Raw genomic sequence first — 17,847 nt, 5'->3', positions numbered from 1 at the left:
AAATGACTAATGGACAGATTTGATCAGTTTGAATATTGCATCATCAACAAATGACTTCAGGAACAGCCACCCACAAGCAAGTGATAGCAGATGCAACTGACTACCTATAATGCACAGAATGTGATTAAACTGTCATGCCATGCCCTGTATGTTGGTGAACTCTTGCTAATTAACAAAGACTGAAACTTGTCTGTTTCACCAGTAACAGCTAACAAATTAGATATTAAATATCTAATTTGTTATTTAATAATATTGTTTTAATGGAACGTGTTCTAGACATGCTTAATTAACTTTCATGGCTTACACATGTAACAAAAACTACATAGTGCTGCTAATAAAAAAAAAAGTAATATTCAGAAACTCCAATATATTTCATCCGGTGCTACATGGACATCAGAGAGCCAGATTGTTAACTGCATTCGAATTATGAATGGCAATGAGGAGTCATAAATCATGTTGTACTCATGTCTCAGTTACTGCTGAAGTATATGATTACACTGTTAGAGTTCAAAGAAATAAATGAAAAAGTTGCATGGGTAAAAAATAATTTAAAAAAATATAGATTATTAAAGAAAATTAAGACAATTAATAGCATCCCAAAACTTGAGAGATTGGCATGCAGTCTGATCAGTTGAGGTTCAGATGATATCGTAGCATTTCAAGGAAAAGACAAATTTGAACCTGATGATATTGAAGTTTTGTCTAGTTCCAAAGAACTCTGTAGCTAGTGTCAATAAACATGAGAAGCAAGACCAGACTTGTCAAATTCCAAAAATGTATTATGGTCTTGATATCTTTTGGACAGACTGGCCTTTCTGCCTTGATTAGAATTGAAGAACATCAAAACTATATTACAGTTTTGGAATCTGACAAGTCTGGTCTCACTTCTCATGCTGTTAATACCAGGCACAGAGTTCTTCGGAACCAGACAAAATTTCTTCATTCCTGCAAGTTCAAATTTGATCATCTTTTCCTTGAAATATGTAAAACATAACGAAATGGTCTGAAACTCAACTTCCCAGACTGCATGCTAAACATTAAGTTTTGGGAGGTGATCAGTATTAATTGTTCATAATTTATTTATTTTTTTTAAATTAGTAATTATTTTAAATTATTTTTATGTATGCAAGTTTTGCAGTTGTTCCTTTGAACTGTAATCGTGTAATCATATACTTCAGTTGCAACCAAGATATGAGCTAGTGTATATGCTTGGTTCATAACTTATTATTGTGATTCATATTTTGAATATAATTAATGGTCTGTCTCCCTGATGACATCCACATAATGTTGGAAATATATTAGACTTATTGAATTAAATTCTGTTTATTTTTGGTTACATGTGTGAGCCATGACGTTTTTTTAAAATTCGGGACAGTATGCTAGAGCTGTTCTGCTTTGGTCAAACATTGACCAGAGCTTAACCTGAGAAAAAGATAAATTAAACAAGCATAGCTTGAACATAAGTTGCATTACATCAGTAGTTCTGGGTGTAGAGGCTTAATTTTCTAAAGTCCTGTTATTTTAAGTCAAAGGCACTAATTATTGGCATATAGATCTGTTCTCTGATTTTATCCAATATCTGGTTATTTTTGTGCTTTGCTTTTGATAATTGTTAAAGTTGTATATTCCTGTTGTTATCCTTGGTACAAGTGTTATGTGAGTTGCAGATGTGCTTGCCATATCTTTGTTACTCTTATGCCTTCATCCTTGTTTAGATAGCTGTGATGGATTAGCATCTCACAGTCTTCTTTGAATTTTTGTTCATACCAGTTTTTGGTACAATATAAGAAATGTATGCCTTTCTAATCATATTTCCATTTTCTATAATCAAAGAATTATGGAAAAGAATCTGATATGTTGTTTGTGTTTCTTCTCTTATTGCAACTTTGTAGCCTGTTTTCTCTATGGAGGGTAAGTTACAGGTGCATCATATTTTATATACACGTAGAGCAGGGTATCCTGAGAGACAATGAATAAACTTCTTATTTTAGTGGGTGGTTTATATGTAGTTTAATATGATATTTTTGTATTGCTCTATTTTATTTTATTTATTTATTTGGATATCCCTTTAATGTAAGGAATTGGCCAGTGTGCCTTATAGTAATCTTTTTTTTTTTTTTTTTTTCATTTTTGGATTTATTCTTGTGAAGGATTTTATCGATTGTATAGAGTGTCCACAAATGATTACCCTGATTTCAACTGGCCATAATATTTTAACAATGAAACTAACTGAATAAATTTTGTTTCAGGTAAACTTGAGTACTCATAAAGTTTCCATACTGGTATCTTCAGTATACTGCTTTTGCCATCAGGAGTGCTGCTGCTGATTTTCTTTAAAAATGGTTTCAGTACAGGAAAAAGCCCAATGTGTTCTGTGGCTAGCAGAAACAAAATCTCCAGTTACAGTGCAGCAAATGTTTAGGGCACAGTATGGAAAGAACCCACCTGATGTCAAAGTCATGGAAGACCAAGTTTTAAGAAACAGGTTCAGTTCATAAGGATACAAGCAGTGGCAGACCATCAGTTTCTGAAGAGACAGTTCAAACTGCCTTCACCTGGTCACTGCAGAAGTCAATCAGAAGAGCTTCACTAGAACTTCAAATGCCAAGGAGTACAGTCCACAAAGTGGTATGCAAATGTTTGAAATTGTTTGCGTACAAAGTCCAAATTGTCCAGGAGATAAAGCCAGATGATCGTCCAAGGTGTGAAGAATTTACTAACCTCATTTTGAACCGTATCGATGAGGCTAATGATTTTTTGCAGCGTGTTTGTTTCTCTGATGAGGCAACATTTCACATGAGTGGAGTAATCAACAGACACAATATAAGGATCTGGGGAATCTGAAAACCCACATGCCATAAGAGAACACATTCGAGCTAGTCCAAAACTTTCTTGAAATTAATGGAAATGTGTACTTAGATATTCTCAATAATTATGCCATTCCCCAGCTACAGGAGATGCAACCAAATGTTATCTTTCAACAGGATGGACCCCACCCCCCACCCCACCTCATTGGTCTCGTGATGTTCGCAATCATCTTAATCAAGAATTCCCAAATCGCTAGATTGGCAGAGATGGCCCCCGAGGTCACCAGACATTACATCCCTAGACTTTTTTCTTTGGAGTTATGCTAAGGATCTTGCTTATGCAACAACAGTTGCTGACCTTGCGACAGTGCATCAGAAATGCAGTTGAAGGAGTCACACAACAAATGTTGGAGAATGTGTGGCATGCTATTGATTACCGCTTGGATATTTTACGTGTTACCGGCAGTGCACATGTTGAAGTTGTTCGTTGACTTTTTTCTATATGTTATGCATTGAAGTCTAACTTTGTTTTCATTTCAAGTATCCACTGAAGAGTTATAATATATCATAATCAGGGTAAACCTTTGTGGACACCCCGTATATTATACATTAGAATTCTAATTATGGCTATTCTTGATAATAGTTTTGGTTATCTTTTGAAAATCACAGCCTCCATGCTCAGTCAGTTTTGACAGTACCCTTTTTGGAAAGGATGTGAAAAATCTTTATCAGGGCTTTTCATTTGAAGATGAGTTAGCTGATCTCATACTGGGGTTAGTGTTTTTCCACCCAGAAACACTGGATTTCATCCTTTATAGGCATATTGTTAACCATCATATCCTAGATTTGCCATAAAATATAATACAAAAGACAATCACAAAATAATTACACATGCTGCATCTTTAAGCCTTTGTGTTTTTCTTGTTGTTTATGTTTTTGATTTTTTTTCTATTGATTTTAGAGGAAACATAAAATGAGCTTACCTGTATATGTATTCCTGGTGATGATCTTAATATGAAGGTATTTTTTGGTGCATAATTTTTAGATAATGAATGCTGGTCATAGTATAATGATGAAAGAAAAAAATAATAATTTGCAAATTACATTCAGACATCTGTGTGTGTGTGTATTTTTAATCGACCTCTGTGTATATCAAATGTGATTTATGTATTCCTAGAGATTTTACTCCTCCACGTGAAAGAGACAATGGAGAACACTATCGCAGATCATCAGTTTCTAGTCAAGCTTCAGCTCCAGCAGTTGTACATTGTCAGTCATCCGATATTTCCATTGATGAAATCCGTTTCATTGGTTTATGTTTGCCAGTAAAGTATAGCATGCTGTTTTCTGTAAGTATTACATGGATTAGTATTATTATTATTAACATCTGACCTCCATGGAGTCAGACACTCATTGTGGGAGATACACAATCACACATAAAGCTCATCCAACTGCACCATAAACTGGTAACAATCTCTGACTAACTGATATGTCTCGATCATATCCCTTCTCTTCTTCCTCCTCCTATTCATGAGGCTTTTCAATTTACATTTTTTCAATTTTGGATTATCTCTCTTCATACTCCACCTTCCAAAGGCCACTTACCACTTTTGTGAATCTTTTCTCGATCCTTTCTAATATATCTTTGTCACCATGAAAACCCGGTGACCAAATCTGTGCACAAATCCAGTGGAATCATAACCTCTCTATTTCTGCATGTCAAGGTCCTCCTCATCATTCCTATTATCCAATGTGCCAACTTTACAACTTGTGCAATGCGACCCCTGAATTTCAGATCATTGTCCACCACTGCTCCCAGATTTTTCATTTCATCCCATGTTGCTGACCAAATTACAAAACCTTATGCTTTACAACATTGAACTGTTACCTGCCCACTCATACAATCTGTTCAAGCCCTCCTGTAAGTCCATAAGTTAAGTCATCTGCTTGACTCTGTATTGCTCTCTCTCCAACTTTGCATTATCTGCAAACATGAATGTCACCAATTAAACCCATCCCAATATCATTAATATACAAATTGAACAACAGTGGCCCCTTCATAGACCCCTGCAGCACACTGCTAGTGACTTTCCTCTTTCAGGTTACTGCATCTTCATGTACATTTTTATGATACCTATCTGAGAGCCAGTCACAGATCCAACTCACTAGTCTCTTATCCAATCCCATTCATTTCACTTTATTTATCAGCTTGTCATGTAGCAATCTATCAAATGCTTTTGCAAAATCGAAGTATACCACTGTATATGCATCTCCCTTATTCAAGACATTTCTCACTTGTTATAGTACATAAGTTAGTAAAACAATTTCCCTTTAACAAACCCATGCTGACAACTACAGAGAATACTGCCTATATCAACCCATTTCTGTAGCCTACTTCTCACCAATTATCATTATCAGATGATAAATATAAACGTTTGTTGAGTGTACTGATATTCTTCATCCATATCACCTTTTATACATAATACTATACTTTATTTTGATATTTATTTGAGATATGGTATGAGTGGTGCTTGAAAAGAAATTTCTCCATTGTGAGAAGGCCTCCCATACAGAAGAGATACCTCAGTGAAATAAAGCAAGAGACATTTGGAATTATCTGCTTTATTTTTGTTTTGAGGGTTATGATAGGTTCAGCTTTCATCCTCATCATGATTTTATGAAGAAAAGTATTGCCTTCCCTTTGTTGAGCTGTGACCCCATTTACCCACTTTGTTTTAGCTCAATTCTCTAACAGTTTGATTGAACCATGTAATACAATGTACAATATAGTTTTAATGTTAGCGATAGCTGACTTATTTTCTGATTTTCTTCATTAACCGCTCAGCTTCCTGCTTATGGAAAGCATCAGTTGCAGTTTTCGCTACCCACTTTGTGATCAGTCATTAATGTTAGGTAATGACTGATCACAGAGCTTCACCATGAAAACTTTGTCATTGGTAGTGAATTTCAGTAGCACTCATATTATTGTGCATCAAAAATTCAACTGCTGCACACTGTTTTACATGCTTTGACAAGCCTGTTAAGGATTTGGCTATTTTGTACACAATAGTATTATAAATACAACTCTGATTGTATACCACTGTATTGCAGCAGAGTGATACAAGAATAAAACAAGATTCAACATGCTTCAAGGCTACTTGCACTTTAAGTACCAGGGGCATTCTTTCAATATGATTTTCATAGAGAACCAGGCTTTTTTCACCATGAAGTTTCTTCACAGTGAAAAAATATCATCCAATGATTCATGAGACATTTCATCTTAATACATTGATGTGAGGATTAGAAGAAACTACTTGGACTGACCTTAACCTTACAGCAAGACAACAAGATGTGTTCTTGTACTTCCTGTTTAAATATCAGAGGACATGCCACATATCATCATTGGTTCTTTAAGCATCAATAAAGCCGCATGGGGTGGGGGATATTTTTTGTTTATATAATATGGCTCCTGCCCACAAAAGATTTCCTTGTAAACCTAATAGTACATTTGTACTGTGGATGAGCTAAGGATTTTTTTCTATTTTTATTGCCTTTATTATTATTATTTTGTATTTTATTTTATTTTTAGATAGTCTGGAAACCCTGCTCTACAGACCAAACATGGAACTTTTTCAGATCACTTCAGGCCTCCTAGAAGTTGGGTGGCAGTGGTCTCTCACTGAGTGATGAAATTCAACTTCCACCTAAAAACATTACAAACATCCATGCCCATGACAGGATTTGAACCTGCAGCCTGTTGATTAGAGAGCTGATTTGCCAAGCAGGCCGATGAGGATTATTTAAGAAGAATCCTATATTAGTGGGTATATTTAAATTACTAAATGGTGTAAATATGTAAACTGATAGAATAATTGGCAAATATAAGAAAGTGAAAGAACAGATGTGAATACAAATTATTTCTTAACCTCCATGAAGTTCAATCCAAAACTCATTGTGGGAGGTCAATACTAGAGGGCAGCTCAAAGTCTTTTGTGCTACAACTCATGCACTATTGTTCACTACTTTTACCACTCTCAGAGATAATGTATTCATATTCCAAAACTCTTTATGCAAAAAAAAAAACTTACTTCTTACTCACTACTTTCTTTTTGCATTTTGTCCTTGTTCCTTTCTCTCATTCTGCCATATGAAAAAGCATCCTACTGTCAGTCCAATAATAATCTTTCAACAGCTTAAATGTCTCTATCATATCATTCCCCCTTCTTTTTTCTGTCAACCAAACTCTAGTTTGCATGCCTTCCAGTCTATCCTCATAACTAACATTGTACGGTTCTGATACAATTTTCCTCATCTGACTCTCCGTGCTCTTCATCCCATTATATTCTATTTCATCCTCTTCAAATCCAGGTGACCAGATCTGAGCACAAAAATCCTTGAGTGGGCTGATCAGAGCTTTATGAAATGGAACCACATCCTTTTATCTCTCAAGGTTAGTATCCTCCTCAGTATTGCAGAAGTTTTCAGAGTTGTCTTCAAAACCTTTGCAATATGTCCTGAACTTCAAATTTCTTTTTACAATCACCACAAGATCCTGTGCTTTCTCCACTTTTTTCAGTATAACTCTTCCAAGTGGGTATGAAACATCCCATCTGTTGATCCCAAATTTCACAATCTTACATTTAGTTGCATTAAATCAATATCAATATTCATTTCCCACCTGTCCAGCTTATTCAAATCATCATAATTAAATTTAATGCAATGAATACACCACAGAGAAATTATTTTATAACAGGTTTAATAGTTCCTATATTTTGCTTCATCTTCAGGAATACAATTAAAATTGTAATAACACACACAACAATAAGTGGAAGAAATTAGACTAATTTAAATTTAAAGTCCTAGAGGGGTACTCTCTATGAGTCTCTCTATGAGCCTCTATTGAATTAAAGTCTCTCAAATCTTGAGAAGCTTAACACAACCTTATTTATTTAGATTAGACTGGTTTTTTAAATCTGTTTTGGATTCTAAAAAAAATCTTTTGACTTTGTGTTTGCTGTAATGAAGCATTTACCATCTGCCTTGTTGAACACAAATGCATCTGCTGCCAGAACTGTGCTCAGTCAAGTATAGCTGACCATGCCTTGGATATCTTGCACAGGATCAGATAGGAAAATCTACTATGCTTCATCACAGCAAACACAAACTTGAAAGACTTTTTTAGAATCAGCAGCAGATTTAAAAACCACCCTAATCTAAATAAATATGGTTGTGTTAGGATTCTAAATCTAAGGCTAGCCAACAGTGCCCATAGAGGGGTGCCTCTCATCAGACTTTAGGCTTAAGTGTGTGTTATTATGATTTTAATATTGTATTCCTGAAGATGTCTCTATGACAGATGAAATATTGAAATGATTAAACCTGTTGTTTAATTATTTCTTGTGCTCTATTCATTCCATTAAATTTATTTATGAGTTAAGTCCTGGTTATTAGCTGGCCTGGGGGTTGGCTGAGATTAGCATATCTGCTCTGGTCAATAGGTCATGAGTTAAAATTCTGCTTTGGGCATGAATCTTTGTTATTGTCTTTAGGTGGAAGATGAATTTTATCATCCAGTGTGAGACCACCATCCTGCTTATTAGAGGCTTATGGAACTTTCTCAAGCCACTTTAGTGGCTTGAGAAAGTTCCATATTTGGTCTCTATAGCAGTGTTACTGGATTATATTAAAAAAAAATAAATGAAAATACAAAAAAGTATAAAAATTAATAAAAATATTTTTTTAAAAATCCTTAGCCTACTCACAGTGCTAATGTACTATATAGGCTTACAACCTTTCATGAGTTGCATTAAAAAAATAAAAACTACAACAGTTACTAATAATCCTCCCAAGCTTCATATCATATGTAAACAAACTGAATATATCCCTTTAGCCCAGTAACAATATCATTGACATATAAAGATTGAACAGTAAAGGTCTGAGCACTGAACCCTATGTAACTCCATATGTAATCTTCCTACTGCCTGATAGTTCTTTCTGAAATAAAGCCAGTTACCAATCCAGTCCACTATTCAGATATCCAAACCTATATGCTGCAATTTAAATACCAACTCAACATGTGGCACCCTATCAAATAGCTTTGAAAAATACAAAAATACCACAGTGTATACCTTACTCTCATCCACTGCTCTTGTTACTCCTTTTATAAAAGGTATCTAGATTACTAAAAACATATCCCCTTAACAAATCCATGCTGGAATACATAAATAATATTGTAAAAATATTATTTTTAACATAAAAAATATTGGACTGACAGATATCAAAAAGTGGTATATGGGAGAGATGGGAGTCTGCAAGATTTCAAGAAGTCAGTGGATTACCACAAGGATCAGTCCTGGGTCCATTGTTAGTTAATCTGTGCATTAATGACATTGGGAAGGATTTGACAGGAGACATACCGCTATTTGCTGATGATGCAAAGATAGGCAAGGTAATCATGTTGGCTTGTGAAAATGGCTGTCAGTTTAACACATTCGCTGCCAACTACGAGTATACTCGTAGTTCATATATGAGCTACACAAGCCAGTTACGAGTATACTCGTATGACGCTTACCACCGGCAACAAGATTACCGTACTGACCTTGAAGAAGTAAAAATGCTTGGCTTGTGGAGCTAGCAGCAAAACTGTGTATACTCATAGATGGTATGTGCTCTGCACAAGCCAACTACGAGTATACTCGTATGAAGCTTACCGCCGACAATGAGATTACCGTACTGACCTTGAAGAAGTGAAATTGCTCGGCGTACGGGAACAGACTATGCCGAAATAGTGTGGCAGTGAACGTGTTAATATTAGGAAATTATTTCATACACTTTGGTTGATAAGATATCCAGTGTCATGTTACAGTGTTGTTCTAAAGATTATTGTTCTAAAAGAAACTGACCACCAATCACAACTCAACTAGGATCTTGCAGTTTTAGTAGATAGGAAGTTGAAGTATTATATCAGGTGGCATACAGATTATGAAGACAGATTGAGGATTTGTGGACTTCAGCCACTAGTAAAACAGAAGAAAGGGAGGTAACATGATCGCAACTTACTGATTTTTGAGAGTGTCGTACAGGATATCAGTTGATGGAATTTTGCATTTTATTGGAGTAGGGAAAGGATGAGAAGCCATCCTTGGAAGTTGAAAAATGAATGCCATCAAAAAGGGAGTGAGAGCTAGATTTTTCTCTGATAGGGTGGTGCATGATTGGAATGGATTACCATGAATTCAAAAACAGGTATGACAGCTGTTGTGGGTAATATATGTTCTCCATTGGGGTCTCTTTTAATAATGGTAATAATAATATGAAGGTTCTGTTGCAGATACACAGACCTTTCTGTTTTTGTTTGTAGGAAACTTGTAGGCGGGTCATACAGATGTTACAGATGATGCAGAATTTGTGAGAGCCATGAAGAAAACAATCCAACATGATGCCTCTCTAGAAGGATTTCAACAGATTGTGTTGGCATATGAGTGGGAATTCCAAGGTTGCAAGTGTAAGTTTTGAAATTTGGAAGGCAGGGATCAGATGATGTGTATTCATTTGGTGGGAATGTTTTTAAGAACATGGATAAATTAAGAGACCTGGGGGAGATAATGGACAAGAATCTGAAATTTAGGGAAATTTCCCACACTGTGAGAAATGTAAGGACAATCTGTTAATGGTAATGAGAATGAGAACACCAAATTGTAAAAAATAAATAAATTATAGTTCCAATGTCCAAAAACTTGATTAGGTCAGTTGGATTTTCAAGAAGATGAAGAGATTCTGAAAAGGTCCAGAGGAGAATGACTAAGACAGCATCAGATGAGTGAAATTCTGGGTATGAGGAGAAATAAACAGAATACCCAGTGATTGGGAGGAGAAGGTATAGGATTGAGACATAAGTTGATGAGAAGACAATACCAAATTAACATGGAAGAGATTTTTTGTAGAGTGGTGGCAGTCATAAGGCTCAGAACAAGAGTCTGTCCCTGAAAGCTGCATGAAGTGAATGCAGGAAATTGGTGAGGAGTAGGTATTTCTTCCTGGAATGTGGTAGATATGTGAAATACATTGTTTGAGAGTAGGGTAAGTGAAATATATAACTTTCATGTGCATCATAAACTTGCAAAATGAGCAATGTGTCTGTTAATGAGGGTCTTCAAGACATTGTGCTCAAATTCTGTTATTTCCACAGAACAATGATGATGATAAATTACCTGGAATTTTTGGTCACTCCTTGTTTACTTGGTACAACAATTACATGACAAAAACCTCCTGCATGAGCAGAACTGAAATAACTCACTCAGAACTAAAATTATGGAAGAGCATTTTAAGCGTGTTCCAGAAAAGATTTATAAAAGCATCATACATTGTACTGTCAAGAAAGTTCTGACAGCAAATGGTTGAGAGATCATAAGGATATAAAACCATTCAAAACACTACATAAATCTATGTGGTATATGAGAAACCTCATAGCACAATCTTGCCATTCTCAAGTAGGATAAGGATTATTTGTTGCATACCAAAGCATGATTTTGTTAACGTTCTCAAGATATATTAAGACAAATCTGCTTAATTCTTATACTGAAGTGATGCACCAAATATTTTTATTATTTGATGCATCTTTGATGAAATCCAATGAAAATGATGAAACCAATGAAAATGCACAAACAGGTTTTGCTGATCATCTAGTGAGATGAGTAAGAAATTGGTTGACAGGAAGATGACAGAAATCAATGTTCAGAGATGAGTTTTCAAGAGAGACAGAGAGGCTGTTTGAAGTGGGGTACCATAACCTTTGTAGTTTAATATATTTATAAATGATTTAGGTTCAAATATTAAGTGTGAAGTTTCTATATTTTCTGATGACAAACAGTTGAGCAGAGCAATTAACTGTTCTGATAATCTAAATTCATTACAGTATGATCTTACAATATCCAAAGATTGTTTGTAATAGGCGAATTAATACTGCTTCCAAAGGAGTATTAAGCTAGACAAGTTGGAAAAGAGTGTGATAGTCCACTAGGATAGCTACTCCACCATGAGCAGGACCAACCCCACAAAATAAAATTTCTTCATAGCTCTCACAAATTCTGCATCATCTGTAACAACGTCATACCCACATTCAAACTCCTTCAGTCTATCCTCATTCCCTTCATTTCACAGACCTGACACTGCCTTAGTCACCCTGCTCTGGATTTCCAGAACCTTTTCACTAATTGACCAAATCTGAGTACAGTAGTACATATATGGCCTAATGAAGGCTTTGTATGATATTGTTGGACCTCTTTATTTTTGCATCTCACTAAAACTTCAGATCTTTTCTACTATCACTCATTGGTTTCTTATCTCTTTCGGTATATCCCCACCAGTTGAATATACAGCATTTCGTCCTAGCATTTGAAATTTCAAGTTCTTGCCTTGAATTGATATTACCCACTCATTGATTCATATTTTATTTCTTCCTGGAGTTCCATATTAGTTTCATTCCTCGTATTACTTCCCAACTTTGCATCAGACCTCTACCATTATTACATAAGTTGAAGTATATTAATAGTCCTAAAGCAGATCCTTGTGACACAACACCCAGTGACTTTCCTCTTTCAGATACTCTTCCCATATACACAACTTGCCAATACCTGTAAGACAACTAATCTCTTATCCAGTTGATTAATATGTAATCCATCTACTGAGGTTTAAATACTAACTTGTGTGGCAGTCTGTCAGAAGATTGTATAAAATCTTGATATTAACATATGCCTTTCTATTCTAATATGTAAGTTAATTTCTAGAACTCAAATTCTCCCCTACCAAAAAAAAAAAAAAAAAAATCTAAGATACTAGTTCTTGTTAACCTCTCCAGTACCTTAACCATCACTCAAAATATACAGACTAACCTTTGAACTCATTGTCTTCTCCCTTTGTGCATATGTAAACTTTTGTCCCTCCTTCTCTTTTGGAACTTTTCCTGTTGCATAGTTGAACAATCATGCCAAGTGCACATTAAACTTCCAGTTGCATTCCCTTACACTATTAAGTAATATATGATCAAGCCTTTCTGCCTTGATGATATCATAAAATATTCTGCCTTAATGTCAACTTGAGTTGTAGAAAATAAAATAAAAAAGTCAGGATACCAATTCTGGCAAGTAAGTAAGGGATGGAACAACAGCTGTGTATTTTTTTTTTTTTTTTTTTACAAACATCTATCTATAAATGCTGCACTGGATATGATTGGTTTATAATTTGATGGTAGAAATGAATTTTAAATGCATAATTCAATGAATAATAAAATAGAAATGTATAAAACAAAAAATATATGAATATCTTTAACATATATTTTAATATAATGAGCAATACAGGAATTGCTCATTTCTCAAACTTAGCATATTGATTAAAAAAAAACCTTTGTGTGTATATGCATGCACGCACATTGTGTAAGATCTGAAGGACTTCTATACATATATTCAAGCTCTTTTTATAGAAGAGCACTAAAATGAAATGCAGTTTGCATACAGGATGCAAATTTCAATTTAGAAACCTGATAAAATTTATGTTAGATTTCAGGCTAATGACTCTTCTTAAGGTGAGAACAGGAGAGAGCCCAGTTTGAAAACCATTTCAAACTGGGCTCTCTAACCAGTATTCAAATACACTATGAAGCTCAGTTCTGTTTGGAGGTTGTAATGAAATACAACAAAGGCTGGAAATACAGTCATATTTACCTTATTGGAAATTCAGAAATCTTCTGCATGTATTTTCCAGCTCTTACTGAACACTATAACACTGAAATAAAAAGCAGGCTTCTAGGTGTGGAGGATTTTAGCTGTGCTTTTCCTGCAAGATCTACCTCCTAGTAAGTGTGGTGGTGGAAGAGTTTAATCTTTGTCATCTAACATAAGTCCTGTCATGTTTCTGAACTGACTAATTGAAATCTTGTATGCAGACTTCATTTTACTTTTGCACTCTTGTGCCAGAGTAAAGCTGGAATAGAGACCTACAGAACTTCAGATCTCAAATAACATATAATAACATATATTATGCATTTAACTCCAGTGAAATCTTTGGCCTTAAATATAGAAAAAATATGTTAAATTACTAACTAATATTTTCATTCTGAATCGCTTTTTGTTAAATATTGATTTGATTTGATTTTTACCAACTTTTGAATTCTGACAGTGTGATTTCAAAAATTGCTGTATATAAATTTTTATAGAAGATGAGTTTAGCAACTTATAATTTCTGTTCATCTCCCCCCCCCCCTCCCACTAAATATGAATTGAGATAGTTATTGTTTTTAATTTTCTAGATTCAAGAACACAAGTCAATCGAACAAGATGTATCACCAGAAACATCATATGAAACTGGTAATTAATCTCTGTTATATATTTTTATATCATGTCTAAGCATTACCATAGGGATCTGTTTTGAGGCCATTATTGTTTTGGCTTAGAAACATATTATGAAAATGGTGTACATCCAGTATTGGTGTGGTGCAATTTGTCTAGATCATTAAGAAGAAAGATGGAAAGCAAATTGATTCATTTCAATTTTTGGTGTGGAGAGACCATTAAGAATCTCAGTGAACCACAAAAAAAAAAAAAAAAAAAAAAAAAACACCAATAAAGATAGAATATAAAATATATATATATATATATATATATGAAGAATATAAAGAAAGAATGGTTCTTGGAATCAATGAACTAAATTATTTTGAATCTGAATAATTCAACGATATCAGGGGGGAATTAAATTTTTTTAAATCAGGTGTGTCTGTTAGTAGTACATTAGTAAATACTAATCTGCGCATACATCTGCTCTGACATACCTTGCCTTAGAATCACCCAACTTTGACCTTCTTTGGTTGAAAATATCCCTTCCGCACACTCAGTTCAATTCATCTGCTGTCTCTATCACCCCCCCCCCCCAACACAACCAACCACTCTGAGCTCTTTAATTTCCTCTCCCTAAAAATCGACTTTCTCCAATCCCACTTTCCCAACAGCAAAATCATCCTCCTAGGAGATTTTAACATCCACAACACTAGCTGACTTTCCTCCTCCAGTTATACAGATCTTGCAGGCAGAGACGCTGAAACATTTGCCATCACTAATGACCTTACACAACTTGTCCAGATGCCAACCAGAATACCAGATAACCCAAACCACTCCTCAAACACCCTAGATCTCTTCCTCACTAGTGACCCCTCCAAATACACAGTGAAAGTAGTGAGCATCTCCCTTGGCAATTCTGACCACAACCTAGTGCTCATTTCCTCCCTCATGCAACAACGTTTACACAGACACCCCCATACAAGAGTAGTTTGGCACTATAACAGTGCCAAGTGGGACAGCCTCCACAATTTCTATGCTGCATTCCCATGGCTGGACTATTATTTCCGGCCTTCCAAACCTAACATATGCACTGAGCTTATTACCAAAGTAATCCTCACCGGCATGAATACATACATTCCACTCAGGACTCTGAACTGCCATTCCCTAACAGAAACCCTGGTTCTCCAAAAGATGTGCCAAGGCTGTAGAGATGAAACACCAGACATACCACAACTGGCTGAAATCAAGAACCTCATTCTCCTTCAAAGCTTACACCGAAGCCCATAATAGATGCCAAAAAACAATCAACGCTTCCAAAACAAAGTTTGAAGAGCAAAAAGCAAGAAACTAGCAGCCTGTCCAAACGGCAGCCGAGCCTTTTGGTCTCTCGCCAAAGCAATTGGCTATAACTTCTGTCCAACACTATTCCCACCCCTATCATACCCAGATGGCTCTACTGCATCATCACCCACAGAAAAAAGCCAATCTTCTGGCTTCATACTTTGCTTCAAATGCATGCATAACTGACGATGGTAAATGTTCCCCAACTATCCCAGACACCCAACATACAATACCCCTATATCCTTTTGCCAAGATGAGATCAGAAAAATACTGTCCAAATTAGACACAAAAAAAGTCTCCTGTCCCCCATGGCATTCCCCAATTGTTCTGAAAGTTTGTGCTCTAGAACTGATCCCTATCCTATGTCACCTATATATATACTTTCTTACTCCACTGGAATCTATCCCACAAACTGGAAATTGGCCTATATTCATCCCATTCCCAAGAAGGGTGACAAGTCACCCATCCAATTACTGCCCTATCTCACTTACCTCAGTCTTGTCAAAAGTAATGGAAAAAATCATCAATTCCTAACTCCTGTACTCACTATCTTGATGACACTCACCAAATAAATGACCGCCAGTATGGATTCCGCCACTGCCGATCAACAGGAGATCTACTCACATACGTTACCCATCTCTGGACAAATGCTATGGTGAGGTTTGGCGAATCTCAAGTGGTTGCATTAGATATCTCCAAAGCCTTTGATGGGGTCTGCACAAAGGCCTACAAGGCAAACTACCATCATTCGGTCTGACCCAGGACTTCTGTAGTTGGATTGCCAGCTTTCAGTCTGGACGCACACTGTGTGTGATGGTGGATGGCTCCCTATATTCTCACCACTAAATTAATGCTGGGGTCCCACAAGGTTCTGTTCTCTCACCAACCCTCTTCCTGCTGTATATCAATGACCTACTGCAATTGACCTCCAACCCAATACACGGTTTTGCAGATGACAGCACACTTCACTCCTCGCTTGCATTTGATAAGCCTTACCCTTCACAACTCACCTCAACCTAGAGAACATCAACCTCCACCACCCTCAACTCCGATCTCCAAGCCATCCTACAATGGAGTTCAGATAACCTCATAAATTTCAATGCCAATAAAACCCAGTTCTGTACTATTTCCCATAAAAAAGAACCATTTTTCCCCAATATCCTTTTTGACAATACCCAAATATCCAGATAGTCTGAGATCACGCTTCTTGGAATCACCCTCATATCAAACCTCTCCTGGCATAAACATATCACAACCATTGCATCCTCAGCCTCAAAAAACTAGGATTTCTCTTTCGCTCAAGACATTACTTCACCCCAGAACAGCTACTTGAGATTCGCCACATTAACATTATACAAATCACAAATTTGCCCAGATATTGAATACTGCTCCCACGTATGGGGTGGGGCCCCTAAAAGCTCTCTCAAAATGCTCAACTCAATACAGATGAGAGCAATTAGACATCAAATGATCCATCCCTTACCAACTCTCTTCCCCCCACTTTCACACAGACATATGGTCTCTGCAGTATGTATATTCTACAAATATTTCCATGGGAAATGCTCATCCGAAATAACATCAATAATTCCTCCGCTCAGTACAAAGCTCATTGGAACACGTGCAGCTGCTACACAGCATCTCTTCACAGTACACCTAGAAACAAACAGAACAAGTTTCTATTCCTTCATCCCCAACTGCTGCACTGTGGAACAGTCTCCCACCTGCTGTGTTTCCCAAGGAATACAATTTAAAGTCATTCAAATCAAATATAAACAAATTCCTCCTTTCCCAACCTGCTACCCATACACGGTACTAATGTACTATAGGTTGACCAACCAACCTCCTGTGTATGGGCCCAACATAATAAAATAAAATAAAAAATAAATAAGGAAGTGACATTGAAACTGACCATTATGCCTTAATTTTTAATGATGTGATCTGAAATGAATAGAATTTTTTTATAAAAGTGGAGGCGTAACTGGTGGGTGGGCGACAGCTAATTGTTGAGCAAGTTTATAAGTAGGACTGTTTGTGCTGTCAACTATAGAGCATAGGAAAATATTAGATTTGCGGATTTTAGGTTCCCCATAAATATGGGGATTTTATTTTGTTGATGGTTTCTTTGGGCTAAGAAGTCAATTTTTTTCAATAATTTATGAACTTTTTTTCTTTTGAGACATAGTGGGGGGGGCCCTTGATCTATGATTTGGTAATTAGAATTGTCACTAGGAGATCCTGCTTTTTTTTTTGTTTGTTTGTTTGTTATAATCCTCTTGATTCATGATAACTGTGATATTACCCTTATCAGCTTTAGTAATCAGAACATTTTTACTTTTGTATAACTTCGTTAAGTCACTTCGTCTATTTCATTC

At 35.9% G+C, this 17,847-nt stretch overlaps 1 protein-coding gene across 2 annotated transcripts in view; it reads left to right on the top strand.

Moving 5' to 3' along the window:
• Positions 1 to 17,847, top strand: part of rictor (rapamycin-insensitive companion of Tor) — a 955,009-nt gene that overhangs the window by 798,504 nt on the left and 138,658 nt on the right. For both annotated transcript variants that reach the window (XM_090406113.1, XM_090406114.1), the window contains exons 26-27: positions 3,985 to 4,156; positions 14,110 to 14,167. In XM_090406113.1, the coding sequence (XP_090262239.1) occupies positions 3,985 to 4,156; positions 14,110 to 14,167 (230 nt within the window). The remainder of the gene's footprint in view (positions 1 to 3,984; positions 4,157 to 14,109; positions 14,168 to 17,847) is intronic.

The sequence above is a fragment of the Typopeltis vanoorti genome, chromosome 16 (assembly GCF_054136105.1).
Source record: "Typopeltis vanoorti isolate ZY-2024b chromosome 16, IOZ_Tvanoo_1.0, whole genome shotgun sequence".
NCBI lineage: Eukaryota > Metazoa > Arthropoda > Arachnida > Uropygi > Thelyphonidae > Typopeltis > Typopeltis vanoorti.
Note: the sequence above shows the minus strand (reverse complement) of the source record. Positions and strands in the feature narration are given on the sequence as shown.